This window comes from Natator depressus, chromosome 1, assembly GCF_965152275.1.
Source record: "Natator depressus isolate rNatDep1 chromosome 1, rNatDep2.hap1, whole genome shotgun sequence".
Taxonomy (NCBI): domain Eukaryota; kingdom Metazoa; phylum Chordata; order Testudines; family Cheloniidae; genus Natator; species Natator depressus.
In genome coordinates this window covers 17431571-17447070 of record NC_134234.1, presented here as the reverse complement: position 1 = coordinate 17447070, position 15500 = coordinate 17431571, and the positions used below count along the sequence as shown (strand labels likewise).

The window sequence follows — 15500 nt, the reverse complement described above, 5'->3', positions numbered from 1 at the left end:
CACTCTAGCATCTGAGCAAAAAACAAACAAACAAAAAACCCCAAACCATCCAACTATTCAGGGTTTAACCAGCAAAACTGTTAATAAACCCAAAGTCACAGTAATATTGCTGCCTCCTGACTCAGTGTCAGTGCTGAGCCTGCCTGCCTAACCCATGGCTCAGCTGAGGCAAAACTTCTACCTCATCATGAGGAGCGGATGAAGGATATGCCAGCAGGGATCTTCCCTGCCTTTCATCCAGGAGCACTGGAGAGACATCACAGGAATGGTCTCTGTAACAGCAGGACACAGGTGAGTAGCCTACAGACCCCTGGGGGACACCTCTATTTACCTCTCTCTATTCTGAAAACTGACTATTTATTCCTACCCTTTGTTTCCTATCTTTTAACCAGTTACGGATCCATGAGAGGATCTTGCTTCTTATCCCATGACTACCTAGTTTGCTTAAGAGCCTTTGGTGAGGGATCTTGTCAAAGGCTTTCTGAAAGTCTAAGTACACTATGTCCACATGCTTGCTGACCACCTCAAAGAATTCTAGTAGATTGGCGAGGCATGATTTCCCATTATAAAAACCATGTTGACTCTTCCCCAACAAATCATGTTAATCTATGTTTCTGATCATTCTGTTCTTTACTATAATTTCAACCAAGTAATTGCCAGGATCACCTTTGGAGCCTTTTTAAAAAGTTGGTGTCACATTAGCTACCTTCCAGTCATCTAGTACAGAAGCTGATTTAAATGATGTTACATACCACAGTTAGTAGTTCTGCAATTTCATATTTGAGTTCTTCCATAAGTCTTGGTTGAATACCATCTGGTCCTGGTGACTTATTACTGTTTATCAATTTGTTCCAAAAATGTGTTCATTACCTGTATCTCTCCCAGAAAATTCAGTGGAACTGGAGAACTGACCTCTTAGGGAGGTCGGTTGGGCCAGATCACAGGACTGGCTACACCAGAATACTATGCCTGCCCCAGACTGATTCCCCTGCCCCAGATTCCTATATCCTCTGGTTGGTCTTTCAAGAGAAACTCAAAGCCCTGAGTTCACCTGGGCCTTCTGCAGCATGTGGAGGCATCAGCTATTTGGGGGAAAATTAAGAGGAGGGGCTGTAAAGCAGCAGAAGAAGCTGGAGGGAGAAGAGGCACTTAGCGTGAGTGAAGGCATTACAAGAGAAACAGCAAACCATCAAAGCTGGGCAGATTAAAAGCTTTTCTCCTCCCCTTTCTCAGAGCCCAATGGGGCTTCTTTCCCAGTGCTGGGGACTCTGCTCACCAACTCTTTTCTCACCCGGAGGGTCTGTGCAATGAGGCATGTGGTTTCTCAGCACATCATCAGTAACTCTGTTAGAGGTCCCGCTCAGCAGCTCCCAGCCCCCAAAGCCACTGCAGCTCAGAAGGGGAAGAATACAGGAAAAGCGAGGCCAGGAAGACCTAGGTCTCACTGGGATTCCCCCCCAGAATGAGAACTTCTTTGCAAAACTCAGAGGAAGAAGTTTCTGTAGAGGGAAGTACAAACTGGGCCGAACAAGTAGCCAAGCAGCTCGGACACAAGAGGCGCGCGTGTTAATTTAACCCACTTTGTCCCACCCCTGCCTCTTAACAGCACTTGGGCCCTGGAGAGCTGCCTTTCACCCCAAGGGACTCAGAGCAGCGTACAGGGGTAGAGAGTCAAAAATTGCTATCTCCCTTGCCTAGGATGAGCAAGGAAGGCACAGAGATGGGGTCTTCTTGCCCAGAGGTTACGCAGGGATTAGTGGCGAAGCAAGAGCAGAGCCCAGGAGTCCTGACTCCTGTCCTGCTCCAACAGGATCTCTCTCCCCTGCCTGGGCTGGGACCCAGGAGTCCGGAGCCCCGCCCCGCTCTGGGGCTGGGACCCAGGAGTCCGGAGCCCGCCTCCCTCCCGAGCCCGCGGCGCTTCCACCAGCCCGAGCCCTGCGTCCTTCTTTTGCCTCGCCACGTTACATATCATTTGCATATAAAGTAGCTTATTTGTATAATGCATCTCCTCTCGGCAACACCTGCCCCGACCCCGCCTGGCCCTGGCACCAGCCGCGCCCCCGGCGCCGGGGTCTCTGCAGGAGGCGGCCCCGCCCCGCACGCAACCCGGCCTCTGAGCCGCGAACTACACTTCCCAGAGCACCTTGCGCCTGCGGGAGGTACTTCCGGACATCGCCTCGCCTCCTGATGGGCTCATCGAGGCCTCTTTGCGGCGACCTTGGCCGCGAGGGGTCACGTGAGCGCGCGTGACGCGGCGAATGCTGCTGCCTGCTTGCTTTGGCCTCACGTGGGTAGATCGGGCCGGGGCGCTTTACGCGGGGCCTTCATCCCCCGCCCCCTCCTCCTCCGGGCAGAGCGGCTGCGGCGGCCTGGGCGGGCCCTGGCCTCCTGGAGCCGCGGGGCAGGGCCCACCGCGAGACAGGCGGAGTAGGGGCAGCTGGGCCCAGGAGCCCTCTGGAGATAGGGGGGCAGCGGGGCGGGGGGCAGCTGGCCCTGCGGGTAGGGCGGGGGCTGGGGGGTATCTGAGAACAGGGCAGCGGAGGCTGTGTGGAGTCTCTTTCCATTGCCCGGAGGGGCGGGCGCAGGGGGTGGGCGGGGAGACAGACAGACAGACAGACGTGGGAGCGGCGTCGGGAGGCAGGAGCGGCGCGCCACATGCGGGCGAGGGAGCAGAGTCTGAGTCGGGCCTCGGCTGTTAGCCGGGGGGCAGGTGCGGAAGGCCTTTGGCAATGTTTGGGGCCCGGTGTCTGCTCCTGGCTCTTCGCCGTTGTTCCTCTGCTCCTTGTCCCAAGCACGCGCAGGCTGCAAAGCTGAGGGTCCGCGAGGCACTAGAGGCCCAGGAGGTGAATCGTGATATTAAAGTCCAGGTCGGTGGGGGTTTTATGTTGTTAATTCACGTAGTCATTTCTGTGAAGTTCTTCTTACTCCTCTAGCTCCGCCCTTTCTGAAGGTCATAGAATCATAGAATATCAGGGTTGGAAGGGACCTCAGGAGGTCATCTAGTCCAACCCCCTGCTCAAAGCAGGACCAATCCCCAATTTTTGCCCCAGATCCCTAAATGGCCCCCTCAAGGATTGAACGCACAACCCTGGGTTTAGCAGGCCAATGCTCAAACCACTGAGTTATCCCTCCATCTTCTTGCAGAGGCTTCTCCAGAGTAGCTGGTTGGGCTCTGCGGCTGCCTGCATGCCTTTGAACTGAGGATGTAAATTCCAGCTGGAGGAGACATACCCATGCTAGTTCTGATCTCGCTAGTGCACTAAAAATAGTAGTGGGGCAATGGCAGGAGGGGCTTTGAGTGATGCCCCAATAAGCCTGTAACACACACTCACGTTCTCCCTTTGCCCTATATGGAACAGGAGCTCCCTATACTTAGCCTGCTCCACAAATGTAGCAGATGCGGTGTTCAATTTTACAAGACCTTGAACTGTAGAATACCATCAAATACTCTACTTTTGCTTCCCCTTAATAAAACTTCCATGCCACACTCATCTCCACTGCACTGCTAATGATCTTTGGGCTCTTGTAATGACACAGCCTATATAACACAGTGATGAAATGAGATATATCTCCCAAAGTTCATATGCATTTTTTTCCTTTGATCACACATACAGGCCTCAGAAAGAGGAGCTCACGTACACCCCCAGAGGGCCACAGTCGCCCAGATCACCTTGTATCACAATTAGAGCTCTTCTAAGCTGCTATATCTTATTCCTTCACCACTCAGTACAGCCACACCTCACACAGTGAATGCAGCTGGAGTGCATGAAGATAATTCTTAAGGACTATTGCCAGCTCCAGGGGGACAGAATCAAGGTTTCATGGGCATTTACCTTAATTCTGTATTTCCTTGTTTTCACAAATGTGAGTTTTGCTGAGCTGGACATTCTGGAAGGGTGCATGTTATCACCAGGCAATTTTAACTCTGTGCTAACAAAGGTTTTGTCAATTTTTTAATTTTAAATTTAAGTCCAGCTAGAAGACTTTGTTTTAATTTGAGAACCACCCAAAACAGTGAAACATTTCTATGGATTCTGCATATGTAGGGTGCGTAGCACAATGGGTTCTAGTCCATGATGAGGTGCTATGATAATATAAATAATAGTAATATTAATTGGTTTTGATTTTTTTCCCTTAAACAAAGCCTACATTCTGGACCTAATCTCCTTGATATTGGCCTCTTTATTAAGGCAGTACGTGTTCACAGTAGGTATGGACAGATAGCCAATTAGGAAACACATTTCAGTTTCAGGCTTCCCGCAGATGGTTGTACATAGCAGTGAAGAATAACAATACATGAGAATTACCATGACACTGCCCTTTGAAGGAATGGTGTTCTGATTGTCTCTGTTGTTGCAATAAGGAGTGTTTACAAGGGACATAATGATATAGCATTTATGGAATGCTTTTCATCTTCAAAGTCTGTCACTGACTTTAATCTTCCCAGCTCCATGGCGACTCAGGTGAATCCCTATTGTGCTGAGGTGAAATCTATAGTAAAACTACCACTGATTTCATTGGAATCGGGATTGGGCCCGAAGGGAATCTTTCCATTGACTCCAGTGGGAGTTGGATCAGGCTCGAAATGACTTGCTCAGTGTCAGTTAGGTCCTGCTTATAACTAGATTGAGTTCAAACAAGGCGACCACCAACTTTTGTTTTCTTCCTCCTCCAGGGCTGGGTTCGTTCTGTCCGGTCCCAGAAAGAGGTTTTGTTCCTGCACATAAATGATGGCAGTTCTTTGGAAAGCCTCCAGGTTGTAGCTGACCCAACCTTGGAACATAGGTTTGCAGATTTTACGTATTTAAAGAAATTTCTGTGCAGATTCTTGGTTGAAAAGGGTTGATGATGTGGTTGCAGGGCTCAGCTCCACCCTATCTTAGACTAAGGGCATCGATTCCCAGGCCTGGTGTCTCACCTGCTGTGGCAGCAGGGATGTGAGTGCTGCAGGGACAGTACGTTCAGCAGTTGCTGAGGGTGTTGCACTTGGTGGGTTCAATAGCTATCAGTTAAGGAGCTGGGTTAACTGGTTCTGAAGGGAGTAGGAAGTAGGGGGCACTTGTAAATTGAAATTTTGTCTCCTCTGAAATCAGTGGCAAAATTCCTATTGATTCATTGGGGCCAGGTTTCATAGTGTTTTTTCCATGGTGTGGCTTCCCATGCCGCTTATTCTTCCTGTGTAGGTCAGGCTGTACCTTACCAGAAGCTAGGGTTGCCATGTTAGCCTTTCCTCAACTGGATCTCTTCTGTAGGCTCCTTAGTCTTTTCCTGCCTTTTGCGCCAGTGAGCAGAGGCACCACTTTTGCAGGCTCAGCGCAAGAGAGAGCACAAAAGGGCTGGCAAACCTTGAGGCCTGTCCTTCTGAACAGACATTGGGGCTCATCTTGGATCAGTCATGGAGAGCTTGCTTCTAATAAAAATAAATATTTAGGCTTCATTAACTTTCAGCTACAGAAGAAGATCCTGTGCAGTTTATTTCTTGTATGATGGACAGCTTGGTGGTTTATACATCAAATAATTTAAAATATCCAGACTTTTGGAATCAGGGGTTCAGATACACACATGCTGAGCTCAGATTCTTTCCATGGGGGATGTATTGCATGCCATGTGAATAAAATATAGCAATCAAATTGTAACAAGCTGCCTATTTGTGATAATAGATACGGTAAGCGTAGGGCTTGATCTAAATTAACCCAGATAAGTCAGCCTGGGTTCCTTGAATTCAATGGGCTTTATGTCAGGCCCATAGTGATACATTGTTGTTGTTGATGTTTTTTCCAGAGATCTGACTTTTGGAAGCGCGGTGGAAGTGCAAGGGAAATTGGTAAAAAGTCTTCATAGGATGCAAAATGTGGAATTGAAAGCTGAAAATATTCGTGTAGTAGGACCCTGTGATACTCTGGTATGTTATTGCACTTAACAGTCAAGCTCACAGGATGCCTTTTGGGAAATGACTAATTTCAAAATATTCCCATTTCTGACAGAGCACATTTCAAACTGTATTTTCTGCTATTTTTTCTAAAGTCATCTCTGTTTTTAAGGTGTTTTCTACTCTCCCATTGATGTAGACAAGGGCCTTTTCATTAAGGGAGAAACTGACTAATAGACTGGGCATGGGGAGGAAACTGTGAAACTAACTGGATACTAAGGACTGGATTTGCTAAAGAATTGCGGGCCAGATTTCCCAACTGCTCAGCACCCACAGTTGGAACCAGATCTCTAAAAGTGCTCTGCTGCCACTGTGAAACGTATGGCAAGATGTCAAAAAGTGATTGGCACCCACCTTGCTGGGCTCTTTTGAAAATCTAGCCACTTACTTTGGCACTCAGTCCTGTTGAAATTCTAATTCTATTATAGGTGCTTATATGGACACCATCACGGTGGTGTCTGAGCATTTTCCAAAACTGATCAGCATCTGTCCCTTATGGTTCATTCTCTTTCTGGCTGTCTTTGTAAAATCCACAAAGTAAACTGGAAAAAAAATAACAAGTATTATTTTGCCTCTGACTTGTGTCACTTTTTGAACTTTAATAGTCAGTGACGATATTTCATGGATATCAGTAAAATTGTTCTAACTGCAGGGTCTCAGGGTTGGTTTTTTCCTGTCCTTTCTTTAGATGTTCCCTTTTAAACCAAGAGAGAGGCAACCTCTGGAATACAGCCGGCAGTTCCCTCACTTACGATGCAGGACCAACACACTGAGCTCCCTCCTGAGGGTACGCAGTGAAGCTACTGCAGCCATCCACTCATTTTTCAAGGTGCTCTGCTTCTTCACTTGATCTTGTTACTTGTGTTTTCACATATACAAATGATGGTGCCACATAACACTCCCACCTTCCCATTGCGGTTATGTAATGGGTGACAGTAGGAGACATGGAATCGGGTCTCTGAAGTTCTGTTCCTAGTTCTGACACTGACTTAGGACCGGCCTGCACTGGGAACTTATATCAGTATAGCTGCGTCTCTCAGTGGTGTGAAAAATCCCCACCCCTCCGTGACGTACTTACGCTCACCTAACCCCTACGCCTCCCAGCTGCAGTGTAGACATACCTTTACTATCCCAGATTCTATGTTTTGTGGGCAGAGGCCGGAAGTGTTACCACTATTCTCCCTCTTTCTCCCCCAAATACTTTGACCCCTGAGGTCATGAAAATCATTTCAGGTCGAATGAAGTGTTTTAATTTTGAGCATTTTCTAGGTTTTTTAAATAAAATACATTTTTATTTTAAATCTCCAGGCCCTGTTATCACCCAACATGACAGCAGGTGGCGACACACACCCAAATGAGCTACCTGAGTGCTTTATCTAAGCCACTCAAGGACAAACAGGAGACAACAGCCAATTTCCCAGCTCCCCAGCCTTGCACCCTTGCTGGTGTATAAACCCAGAATTATACCACCTTGCACTGTACAGTGATCTGTGTAATGCAAATTCATTAGTATAGTTTGCTTTCCCCTCAATGTGGGAAAGATATGCACAACAAGCTAGTGTTAACCAAACCTGAGATTTTCCCAGACGTTTTACTTACACGCTGGTTAAGATAAAACATAAAACAAGTTTATTAATTACAGGAAGATTTTAAGTGATAGTAAACAGATCAAAGCAGATTACCTAACAAATAAACAAAAACGCAAACTGAGCCTAATACACTAGATAGATAGGATTTGAATTAGCAATTTCTCTCCCTGCCTGATGATACAAGCAGTCCACCAAGTTTTTATTCACAGGCTAGAAATCCCTTTAGCCTAGAACCAGCACTTCCCCCAGTTCAGTCTTTGTTCCTCAGGTGTTCTCTTGCGTGGGGAGTGAGGCCCTGAGATGTCACTCCCCATCTTATATAATTTTTCCATATGGTTGGAACCCTTTGTTCTCAGCTAAGTTCCCAGCCCAGTTTATGGAAGAATACAGGTACCGATATGGAGTTCAGTGTCATGTGGTCTGGTTGCATGCCTTGCTGAGTCATAGCAGCCATTACTTATAAGATAGCTGAAAAGTTCACAGGAAGGCTCACCAGGCCTGGGGGATAAACTGCTCCTAAGGGCTATTGTTTCCCCTCATGGCCCATTACGTTGAAGAGGCCCTTCACAACCAGCTGTGTAGACTGGAAGCATCTTGCCTAGTGGGTGTCACCGAGGTGTAAGCACATTTGAGATACAGATACCTAGTCAATATTCATAACTTCAGATACAAAAATGATACATGCATACAAATATGATAATCATATTCAGCAAATCATAACTTTTCCAATGACCGCTCACATGACATAATTATAGGTCATAAAATATCATAATCATACCACTATGATGACTATGGGGTGCAGTGTCACGGTAGACACATCCAATAACTGTATCAGGACAGGTAGAAATTGACGTGCAGGAGAACTCAGGCCATTTAAAAACTAACTCCTAACAAATACCAGTGGTTTCCAGTTATTATTGCCTTGCATTGTATGTAGAAACTTTTGTCTCTGTATCTATCCTGACTGTAGAAAACTGGAATAAGATTCAGGAAATAAATCGGTAGGTCCATGCAAAGAGCGGCTAAAACAGAGTAAAGAGCAGTCATTTCAGTCTCTTGAGATACTGCTTCCTTTTACAGCTCTACCATGGGACTTGGTTATGTTCCCTTTGAACTGGGAGTCCTCCATGGAACAGCAGCATTCAAAGCTGATAGTTGGATTTCTACACACAGTGTACTAAGGAACCCATTTTCCCTGTGTAGTAATGGATTTTCCACTTCAGCTGTCAGTGCAGTTTCAGTTGGATACACTGTTCTTCCAGTAGCATAGCTAGGCAGGGAGCGGGGCAGCGGCCGCTCCCACACCGAGCAGAAGTGGTGCCTTTTCAATTACTTGGCGCCTTTTAAATTTTTACTCACATGGCGGCGCTCTGGGTCTTCGGCGGCAGGTCGGGGGAGTGGAGGTAAAAAAAGGCACCACCCCCTGGTACTTACCCGGCGGCGCTCCGGGTCTTCAGCAGCACTTCGGCGTCGGGTCCTTCACTCGCTCTGAAGGACCGCCCACTCCGCCACCGCAATGCTGCCGAAGACCGGAGCGAGTGAAGGACCCGCTGCCAAAGTGCTGCTGAAGACCCGGAGCGCCGCTGGGTGAGTACCAGGGGGTGGTGCCTTTTTTTATCTCCACTCCCCCGAAGTGCTGCTGAAGACCCGGAGCGCCGCCGGGTGAGTGCCAGGGGGTGGTGCCTTTTTTAATCTGCGCTCCCACTGTTTTTTCCACCTGGCCACGCCACTGTGTTCTTCGCTTCCTAACCTGAATTTCTGTTGTAATTGTGGATGCTCAGCACCTCTGAAAATGAAGCCCCTGTTCTTCTAGCTTGGATACCCAGAAACTGAGGCACCCAAATTTGGTGGTTGCTTCATTGGAAGCGTGGCCATTAGTGACGTGACCTAGCACGTACAAACAGTGGCAATGCTGGGGTTAGAATTTGTCAGCTCTTGGCTCCCAATCCTAAACTCGGACCACAGCTCCTACTTTGTTAGTGGAGAAAAGGGTGGTGAGTCCTCTGGAGCCCTTGAGTTCTCCCTTAGCTCTCACTACCGCTGCCAGTAAAGCCCTGTCTTAAAATGAGCCTCCCTCTTGGATCCGTACAATATGTTTCCTTGGAGCCAATGAGAGAGATTCAGGAAGGGATCCTTCCCCACCCCCCCGTGCATTTGGTTTTGTTTTGTTTATCTCCTTCCTCTCAAGCAGGATTGGCCCAAGCTGGAGATGGGAGACTGGATGGGGAGCGCCAGGGCTCTGAGGGGGCACCAAACGTTCTCTCTTTCAGGTGCTTGGCTGGCTGGTTCTTGCTCACATGCTCAGTGTCTAACTCATCACCATCTGTGGGGTCAAGAAGGAATCTTCCCCAGCTCAGATTGGCAATGATTGGAGGGGCAGGGTTCACCTTCCTTTCCAAGATGTGGGTCATTTGCCAGGATTGTCTGGATATATCTCACTTAATCATTTCCCTCCCATTGCAGGTGCCTCAGGCACTTGTGGACCTGGATCCCTCCTGTTGTCTGTCTGCAGCACATTATGGTCTAGTCTCCTGTGGGCTGTAATACTTTAGTCTCATTTCAGTTGTTGGGTTAGTGTGCAAGTGGCCTGTGGTCTACGTGAGATCTGGTTATCCCTTCTGGCTTTAAAGTCTATGTCTTGAGTGAGTTAAAACAACATGCCAAGCACTCTTCCTCCAAAACTAGACCTGTGGATTATTAGGCAGTTTACTGTCTAAAGGATGAATCAGACCTCCTGTAATTTGAAGGTATAGTTCCAGAGAGCCTTGGTATTTCAAATCTGATACTTAGATGACTAAGCCAAGCTTAGCCTTCTCAAGAGAGTACTGTGCAATATCGTATGGATTTTAGGATTGCTTTAACATCAAAATATTGTGCCTGTTAAAGCTACTGTTAATTTCTGTACTGTACCAGTTGCTTATAGGTAAGACTAAGTTTTTCTCACAGATATTTTTAGTAAAAGTCAGGGACAGGTCACAGGCAATAAATAAAAATTCATGGAAGCCTGTGACCTGTCCCTGACTTTCACTAAAAATATCCCTGACAAAATGGGGAGGTGGGTTCAGCACCCACTCTTGCTGGGGCTCTCAGGTCCCCTGTTGCCGTGGGGAGTGGGAGTTCTGGGGTTCCCCTGCCCATGGGGGCTGGGCTGCTACATGGTCCCCATGGCTCCCCGGGGCAACTGGTAGCTCAGGGTGGTCCCCTGCTGCAGCTGGGAGCTGTAGCGTCCCCCAGCCACCCCCGCTTCTGGGCAGCTGCAGGGGGTCCCCACTAGGGTGGGGTCTGGGAACTGCAGGGTGGGGCGGCTGGCTGGGAGCTCCAGCCCTAGGCAGAAAATGTCACAGACATCAAAGGAATTCACAGATTCTGTGATTTACATCACCTCCGTGACATATTTTTGGCCTTACTTATAGGTAAACAGACTTGGTTAAGAAAAAGCCCAGGGAGGTGAGGTTATATCTTTGATTGGACCGACTTCTTTTGTGGGACGGGTACAAGCTTTTGAGCTATACAGAGCTCTTCTTCCACCAGCAAAAGTTGGTCCAATAAAATATTATCTCACCTACTTTGTCCCTCATATCCTGGGACCAACAGCGCTACATCATCACTTCATTAAGGAAAGTCAGTACCGGTGTTTGCCCACTTGATGGCAATACCCCCAATAGTTTGACTTCGGATGGTTGCAAAAGACGTGGATGGATGTTGAAGAACATCTTATCCTGAACGAGGTTTTCAAGAGCAATAGGAAAATGCTGTTAGAATTACCAGTAAGCATGAAATTCTGGTAAGATGTGTATATCTTACTGCTGCTAAAGCAAATACCTCGCCTGTAGTTATTTTCAATATTGTGATATTTTTCATGTGGAGTTCTTCTGCTTAACGTGATATATATTTTGAAGCTAGATGCTTAATGATACTTGAATGGATTTTTAAAGGAACAATGAACGTAAAGTTAAATTTGGCCACAAACTTAGACGTTTGTAAAAATAAGCTTTTGCAAAGGCTAAGACCAACAAGAACACGTCTAATTTATTTTATTTCTTTGTGATCCAGTGGAAATGACCTTTTTTAAAAAAGAATCCAAATCTTCCCATGCCGTACTTGCAGTCCAAACATTGCAACATTGTGCACAAGAACTGGAAAATGAAACTAACTAGTCTGTTTTCATTGTGCAAAACTGAAAATGACAAAGAGCATAACGCTAAAATGTAAACAGTAGATCTTTAACTAATCATGTAGTAGGCCAAGCTTCTTTTCATTTTTTAAAAATGCTCTTATCCCAAGGACTTTTTCACCTGACAGTGCCTGATTAACGCTATAATTTTTGCTTTAGATGTCTAAGGCTAGAAACCCACCTTTAACTTTACCCTTGGGTAGTTCAGTACCTGTGAGATGTGAATACTCCTCCTAGCCTTAAGGACCCTATGCTCCTAGACACAGGGGGTATATCTACACTGCAATTAGACACCCACAGCTGGCATTTGCAAGCTGACTTGGGTTCATGGGGCTCGGGCTGTGGGGCTGTTTGACCGTGGTGTAAATGTCCAGGCTCAGGCTGCGAAGTGGGAGGGTCCCAGAGCTCGGACTGCTCCCCGAGCTGGAATGTTTGCATCTTAATTAAACAGCTCTGCAGCCTGAGTCCCACAAGCCCAAATCAGCTGGCATGGGCCAGCCACAGGTGTCTAATTGCAGTGTAGACCTACCCAGTGAAGCGTATGCAGCATGAATATCTCCTCTGAGCTCTGAACTCCCCTGCTGCTGTGGGTTCATGGCAGAGCCACTGATGTTACCGTAATATTTTTTGTGGTTTGATAATGGAAACTGTGCTAAGTCTCTGGGGGGGGACTGTGGTTCTGGGCACCCCTATGATGAACCCTACTTCTCAGGCATTTCCTAAACCAGGGAGAAAGTCTGCTAAGGTGAAATGCACTCTGCTGCCAGCTTAATGGTGGTAGCTGCCATAAATTACACTGGCCTTTAGAAACTCTACTCCCTACCTGTTACTTTAAATGTCTTCCTGTAAAATGTATTGTACACCAGCCCTGAACTTTTTGAATTCACGTGCCCCTGCCTTCCCCCAATTCTTTGGTTCAGATAGCCCCAATTTGCTGACATTTAGGGCAGGCTGCAAATCCCATTTATTTTCCCAGGCTGTGTGTGGGAGGAAGGACGTGCTGAGGGATGGGATTTATGGCTGGAGGGGTGGGTATTCTGCTCCCTGTTTCAGGGAGGTTGCTGTGTGTGTTTTTGTTTATATTTTGAAAGGCCCCTAGAGCCCTCCATAGGTGCACTCATAGGGGTTTGCATATGTAAATAATGTGGAGCTGACATTATTTTTATTATTGTTGTGTCAAGAGACCCAACCACAGTTGGGCTGCATTGTGCTAGGAGCTGTACAGGAAGAGTGGTCCCTTCTGCTTACAGTCTAAATGTGCTCTTTCCATAGTCTCATTTGCCTGAGTGGCCTTTATTTTTCTCTCAGGCTTTCAGATGTAAATACTTGTTTCCTACAGAGATTTTGGCACTGTGGACTAGTAAGTAATGGAGCTCTCTATTCACATGGTAGATTATAGACCCCTCTGCAGGGTTTGTTCTATAGTGTGAACACGTGAAGCATCAGGCACTAAATTTGCATGCTCCAGAAATCCAGCTAGTGTTTAGCACATGCCATGGTATCTCTCACATAACGTAGAAGCGATTCTAAAATATTACACATGTTGTCTTTGGTCCTGGGCTGGTAGATGCATCCTGACTTGTGCATTTTGAAATCTTCCTTGGATTTGACACATAATATCCTTGGACTGGCGACTTTCAATCTGCTCTCTGTTTCAGGATAATGGCTACGTGCACGTTCATACCCCTATAATTACGTCAAATGACTGCGAAGGTGCGGGGGAGCTCTTTCATGTCAGGGTAAGTTGTACTTGCAAAACAACTTTGTAATTACTGGGTGTTAAAGGGACACAGTCAGTTTCGTATACTATATTTTTTTATGTACTTTTCTGAGATTTATTTTTGTCACCTACAACTGTTCCTTGTGATACTTATAAAGTGATGATTCTAACTGGAATAGATTAAACAGCTGTTTTAATCCATTTCACTTTTATTCTGTACTTTCCCCAGCGCCTTATATATTGATCAATTTCTCTATCCTGAGTTGTGTGGAAAAAGAGAGAAATGGGGAGAGGGGGTCAAACATCTTCATAACCAGGAAAATGTGGCTGTAAAATTAAAAAAGTGGGAGGAGGGCCCTGGGTCAGGCACGGCTGAACTCCTGTGAAACTAACTAGACTTCATGTTAATCGGCTCCTGCTGGAAACTGCAAAATGACTCCTGTTTTTTCCCCCACCAGCTTCTTATTTGTTGCTGCCTCTCTCACTTCCTTTTGTCCCTTCCTAAAAGCTGCCCCTGCTGTAATTATTGGCCCTTTTCTTCAGTGTTGCAAAATGAAGTTCAGTGCTTTAAATTGTCATCCTGTTGACTTCAGCACTTGTAGAAATCATTCTTATCCCCCATCAAAAATTCCTGTGTGCATTTCAGAGCAACCCTAACTAAATTGCAGTATTCCCCAAAATTGCAGTAACACCCCCAACCCCCACGCACACACAATTGTGTGCACTCCCGTAAGCCCCTTTGCCTTTCACAAAGGAAAATATATTCTCTGGCCACAAAATGATTGCGTCTACTTATGCTTATTGGCCACAGCTTTGCTGGTGAATCATCTCTAAGCAAAAAATCGTTGAGGTAGCGTGCAGTTACAGCTGCAGTGTCATTTCTACAGCTCCTTGTATCTCATTAATCTGCTGGTCAGAAACCTCCAGTACTGGTTCTTCAGGATTGAAAAACCTAACCTGCCCTGCCCCACTGGCAACACCCTCACAGACCAGTCCACAGCAACGTGTGTACCCCAGCTTTCTACTTACTCTTGATAGTACAACCCAGCTAAACTGCTCCTGGCTAATTGAAATACCTTAGTGCTACCACAGTGTGCTCCTGGCTGTTGTTTGCAAATTAAGATGTGGAAACAAGTGACGCTTGACAGTAAACACATTATATAGTTTTCAGTCCTACAGCATATCTCTGTTTAGTCTTCTGCATGAACTATATCTACCTGTTAAAGTGTTCTGCTCACTGCAAGTGCACCTCCTTGTGGTTGGGTCTGGGAATTATCTCTTGACCTGTCTGGTGCTCCTTTCCATCACTTGCTTGCACCGTGTCCCCTCTCTCTCTCTCCGGGGCTTGGGGTGCTTCCTTTTCATGACTCAGCCCTCCAGCCAGGTCACTATATAGTCATCCCCTGCTAGGGTAACAAGATCCCACTGGACTAGCTGTCTGGACTCTGCTTCAGATGGTCTTTGGTTCCAAGTTTCCAGGTCCTGTGCTACTTTCCTGGTGGCTGGTAGGGGAACCCAGGTCCTCCATGTACACTGGGTTCCAGCCCAGGGACCCTGTAACCAGCAGCCATGGTCTGCACAGTGCCATTCCTTCCTGCTGTTTTCTTAGGCTTCTTCCGACTCAACGTTCTCTGGTGTTCTTCCCCACAACTTCTCTGGCTTGACCCTTTATTCAGCGGCTAGGATTCCAGGGGTTATTCTCCCCCCCTGGGTTTCCAACTCATCACCTTGCTGCTCCCAGAGAATGACTGCACATGCCCTCACTGCAGCCCTCTTCTGCACTCAACTTCCTGGCTTTATGCTGACCAGCCTACTCCTGGGTTTCATGATCAGTTAAGCCAGGCTCTCTCTCCAGGTGCATCCAGATAACATAATTGGCCTCTCAGTCCCACATTAGCCCCTTCAGGACCTGTCTGGGGAGCACCCCATCACACCACCCCAAAACTTCACAGAATTAAATTATGTAGGACTGCAGTGTGAATGTCTTAAGTCACAAAAGCCCTTGTGCAAATGTTGATTGGGGTGGGGATGGGTAGCTGTGATCTAGCAGATGGGGCATGGGAAACTCATGAAAACTGGATTTTAGTT

At 46.9% G+C, this 15500-nt stretch overlaps 1 protein-coding gene across 6 annotated transcripts in view; it reads left to right on the top strand.

The window, feature by feature from the left end:
* Positions 1 to 2143: 2143 nt before the first annotated feature.
* Positions 2144 to 15500, top strand: part of NARS2 (asparaginyl-tRNA synthetase 2, mitochondrial) — an 86840-nt gene continuing 73483 nt past the window's right edge. For 3 of the 6 annotated variants that reach the window (XM_074955607.1, XM_074955640.1, XM_074955597.1), the window contains exons 1-5: positions 2601 to 2867; positions 4676 to 4785; positions 5782 to 5902; positions 6618 to 6758; positions 13351 to 13431. In XM_074955607.1, the coding sequence (XP_074811708.1) occupies positions 2730 to 2867; positions 4676 to 4785; positions 5782 to 5902; positions 6618 to 6758; positions 13351 to 13431 (591 nt within the window). In that variant the 5' untranslated portion in view covers positions 2601 to 2729. Of the gene's footprint in view, positions 2288 to 2600; positions 2868 to 4675; positions 4786 to 5781; positions 5903 to 6617; positions 6759 to 13350; positions 13432 to 15500 lie in introns of those variants that run through there. The other 3 variants (XM_074955632.1, XM_074955614.1, XM_074955624.1) reach the window with 3 other exon arrangements.